General features: G+C 54.8%; 1 protein-coding gene across 1 annotated transcript; it reads right to left on the bottom strand.

Annotated features, from left to right (window-relative positions):
* Positions 1-3,053: 3,053 nt before the first annotated feature.
* On the bottom strand, positions 3,054-3,986 carry LOC147646035 (olfactory receptor 14J1-like). Its single transcript, XM_086874000.1, has one exon. It carries the CDS (start codon positions 3,984-3,986, stop codon positions 3,054-3,056), a length of 933 nt encoding a protein of 310 aa, XP_086730126.1.
* Between the last annotated feature and the right edge of the window lie 618 nt (positions 3,987-4,604).

Genomic DNA, 4,604 nt, shown 5'->3' with positions numbered 1-4,604 from the left:
ATATACCCCCCAGCCGGGGCGGGGCTCTGCCATGTCACAATGGACTTTGGGTACCGCAAGGTCCCGCGTCACCTCGGGCCCTGACACCCCGTGCCTGTGTCACAAAGGCCACCCTGGCACCCCGTGCATGTGTCACAAAGGGCACCCCAGCACCCCGTGCCTGTGTCACAAAGGCCACCCCGGCACCCCTTCAACAGCCCAAGGCACCGGGAGCAGCCTGGAGCAGCCCAGGCCTTGGGGGATTGCAGCCCCTTCTTCTGAGCCGCTCCTTCAAATGATCAGGAGTGGCTGGGGCCAAGTGAAGGTGCAAAAGGAGACCGTGTGTGTCTTCGTTTGAAAGACAGGGGCCTGCTAAGGGAGGCAGGAGGCTCCTTTGCAATGGAAAATGTAAACCCCCTCGCTCCCAATTATTATCCCTTTGAAAGGCACTCTCTGGCAAAGATAGGAGGACAGGAAGAACAGTTTGTGCTGCTTTTGCATGAATTGCTATTTGGTGAGCAGGGAAGAAGCCCCTCATGGAAATGATTTTACTGAGAGGAGCTGCTAAGCGAGAGCTGCCTCTGTGCCAAGCAAAATCCAAGAGCTGGCTAGCTGTGGGAACTGACTACCTATTAAAGCATTTAAAAAGCTGGATCCACCTCGGTGAGATTGACATTTTGCAGACAGGCAAGCCAGGGAAATCTCTCTCTTGCTTCCACCTTTGAGGAGGTACCCGGCTGCCGGTCGGGCCGGGCCCCGCTGCACTGCGGCCCTTGCAGTCGTGCTGACAGTGGCCACAACAATCCTTAAAGCTTCAGGGTCCCCTGACACCCGGGCAACCGAGGAGGAAATTAAAGGAGCAGGTTCACTGGAGTCCCCAAAACCAACTGGAATAGGAAAATCAAGTAGGGATGAGGCCCATAAAGCCTGCGCAGCACAGGAGCAAAGTGCAAAGACCAGGCCTAGGGGCAGACACAACAATATCTAGGGGAGGTGTGAGGGCGCAGTCTGAGGGCATGGGTCCAGACACAGACTGGGGTTAGAAAGATGCAAAATACTGCGACAAATTGCAACCAATCCGGGGAGAGATACAGGAAGATTCTAGAAACATAACTTTCAGTGGAGTGACTTGATGAACGTATGAATTGCCATCAAGCCTTTGGCAAGTGCTTCCCAAGGCTTGAACTCAAAGCCTGCTGCTTCAGGGCTGAAGTCTTTCTGGCCCTGTGTCCCAGAAGGGCTGAATCGCACAGGCTCGGCCTGGCGGGGCCGGGCTGGCCCCAGCAGTGACCGGGTGGGGACGGGAGGCTGCGGGACCCCGGCTGAGGCTGGGCCGGACCACGGCTGCTCACACCTTGCCAAGCCTAAGCCGTGCCCCGCTGCCGGCCCCGCTGAGCTGGAGTCCGCTGGGCTCCGGGAGGAGCTCCGGGTGGGTCCAGGCCCCCTCGGCCATGGCCCGTGCGGAACACGGTAATTGAAAGAAATTGGCCAGGAGACAAAACTCCTGTTTGATGCCTTTATTAGGATTCAGCTCTTGGGGTGGCGGTGGCCCAAGGGATTGTTTGCATCACGGCCGTTCCCACACTGTCAGCTCCAAAGAGGAGACACAATTCAGCTTTGCAGCACACACTGCAGAGCTGGGGCTTCTGTCCTCATGAGAGTAGCCAGGGACCTGTCATCCTGGTTCGCTATCTAGGGCTGTCAGTCCTTTCTGGTCCTCTTCAGGTCATGGTGATGCAGGAAGATGGTTTCTAAGCAGGTGTAGGTGATGCAGGGAGATGATCTTGCATCATAGCTTGCTCAAATACGTTTCCTTGTCCTTTTATCCCTCTGTTAGCTCATTGTTTTGGTGTCCTGCACGCCTTAGTTTGCATTTTACTCGGTTACACAGCTTCCTGGGAGTTTCCTTGTTCTAGTGTGGCACAGGGACCATGGGAGTTGCCTCTTCTGTGGCACACCTTTCTAATGGGTTGCTTTTGTTAGTTGGGTTTAGCCCCCATGGGAGCAGCTCTGTTACAAGGCAGCAGGGAAGTAAGGGGAAAGGGTACAGGAATGTCTCATAAGAACCTTTAAAACACTTCAGAAACTGGTAAGTAATTAACATTACTAATAACCATTGGAGCAAACAAGGGGTACAAGGTTTACAAATGGGATAAGAACATTAACTGTACATAACTAAACACAGTATTTTATCCGGGGTGGATTTCTTGAGAGATTTTATTCATGACATGTGCCTGCAAGGATGTGGCACCTCTCTGAGCTGGGGGAGAGGCCAGGGCTGCACAGGGGGGATGTTGTTGGCAGCTCCATGAGGACGCTCTGGGACGCTGCCCTGGGGTGTCCAGCGCAGTGGGGATGGATCAGCCCCTGCTCTGCTGCTCCTTCCCATCTCCCCCAGGGACCTTGCAGAGCCCCAGCCATGCTGTTTGCCCCCAGCCTGCCCACGGCCAGCCTGGGGCTGCTCACGGGGGTTTTCTGTGCTGAGCTTTGGCCTGGCCGTGTTCTTGAGAGAGCCTGGGCAAGGAGCCTGGAGCCCCCAGGCCCTGCCCTGAGGCGTCAGCACTGCCCCAGCAGTGCCCATGGCCTGTCCCTGCTGCAGCCCCGGCACTGCCACCCCCAGGGCTGTGCCCGGCCCCGAGAGCACTCAGGCCCTGCAGCAACACCAGGGCCAGGAGGGCAGCGGGGCAGTGGCACGGGAGCAGCACTGGCAACACCAAGTGCTGCTGCTCCTGGGCACAGCTGCTGTGCCAGCACTGATCTGCCCCCAGCTCTGCACACAGACACTGCTGCTGCAGCTCCAGAGAAGGGAACAAAAGGGGCATCTCTGGAGAAAACTTTGCTGGGAGATCCTCTCGTTCATTGAAAGCCACCAAGAGCACAGCCCCTCATTGTCACAGTGTGTGGGCACAGGGAAGGTGGAGAGAAACAAAATGAGAAATGGCACAAAACAATGACATTTTATTGAAGACAATTTTAAAACACAAAACTAAGTAAATGAACCTCCTAAATGAAACCACCAAGAAGTATCAAAGATAAGTTTTATTACAAGTTATTTACAGGAATTGGCCAGCAGTTTAATGTTTCTGAAATGATCCAGTCATCATTCTCCACACTGCAGCCTTGAGCTCCTGGTTCCTCAGGCTGTAGATGAGGGGGTTCAGGGCTGGAGGCACCACCGAGTACAGAACAGACAGTGCCAGATCCAGGGATGGGGAGGAGAGTGAGGGTGGCTTCAAATGAGCAAATGAGGCAGTACTGATAAACAGAGAGACCACAGCCAGGTGAGGGAGGCAGGTGGAAAAGGCTTTGTGCCGTCCCTGCTCAGAGGGGATCCTCAGCACAGCCCTGAAGATCTGCACATAGGAGAAAACAATGAACACAAAAAAGGCAAGTCCTAAACATGCACTAACAGCAAGAAGCCCCAGTTCCCTAAAATAAGATTTGGAACAGGAGAGCTTGAGGATGTGTGGGATTTCACAGAAGAACTGGCCCAGGGCATTGCCATGGCACAAGGGCAGGGAAAATGTATTGGCCGTGTGCAGCAGTGAATAGAGAAAGGCACTGGCCCAGGCAGCTGCTGCCATGTGGGCACAAGCTCTGCTGCCCAGGAGGGTCCCGTAGTGCAGGGGTTTGCAGATGGACACGTAGCGGTCGTAGCACATGATGGTCAGGAGGAAATACTCTGTTGCAGCACAGAAAAACAAAAAAAATACTTGTGCCACACATCCTGTGTAGGAGATGTGTCTGGTGTCCCAGAGGGAATTGTGCATGGCTTTGGGCACAGTGGTGCAGATGGAGCCCAGGTCAGTCAGGGCCAGGTTGAGCAGGAAGAAGAACATGGGGCTGTGCAGGTGGTGGCTGCAGGCTACGGCGCTGATGATGAGGCCGTTGCCCAGGAGGGCAGCCAGGGAGATGCCCAGGAAGAGGCAGAAGTGCAGGAGCTGCAGCTGCCGCGTGTCTGCCAATGCCAGCAGGAGGAAGTGGCTGATGGAGCTGCTGTTGGACATTTGCTGTGGCTGCACATGGGGACCTGTTGATGAAGAAAAAAAGCAGTGACAAATCGGGAGAGGCTGGGACTCACCCAGCCTTGTTCCTGCTCTGGAAAAACTTCACCCAGGTCCCTGCCTGAGCTCCAGCTGTGCTGTCTGAGTGTGCCAGGAGCAGCCAAGCCTGTGCCTGGGGCTCTCCAGGAGCCATCCTTGCCCTGCTGCCCTGGGTTTGTGGCCATGCAGGAGAGGGACAAGGCTGGAAATTCAGGGTATATTCAGGGGAATCACTCCTAATGCAGAAGGGCTTGGTAGCATCTGCACAACACTTGTAAAGGAAATAGGTTGTAGGAGTTTGTTTTAGGAATTCTTTTCCTACCCACAAATCATTCCTGGTTCTCTGAGGTCAGAAATCCCCAGCATTCCTGCTGCACTCAGAATTTCCCACTGAGACAAGAGAGGCAAAGGATTCCCTGTGGCTTAGGGAAGGTGAGGGGCTGGATGGGCTTGTTCCCAACTGCCCTGGGTTTGCACCTTTGGCTGGAATCAGAGCACAGTCACACTCCTGTGTCACCCTGGCATAAACCAGACCCTGCCCAGGGCAGAGGGATCCCTGAATGTCTCACCCTCTCTATAGGT

Source organism: Cyanistes caeruleus, unplaced genomic scaffold (genome assembly GCF_971803275.1).
Source record: "Cyanistes caeruleus unplaced genomic scaffold, bCyaCae1.hap1.1 HAP1_SCAFFOLD_131, whole genome shotgun sequence".
NCBI classification, from domain to species: Eukaryota; Metazoa; Chordata; class Aves; order Passeriformes; family Paridae; genus Cyanistes; species Cyanistes caeruleus.
Note: the sequence above shows the minus strand (reverse complement) of the source record. Positions and strands in the feature narration are given on the sequence as shown.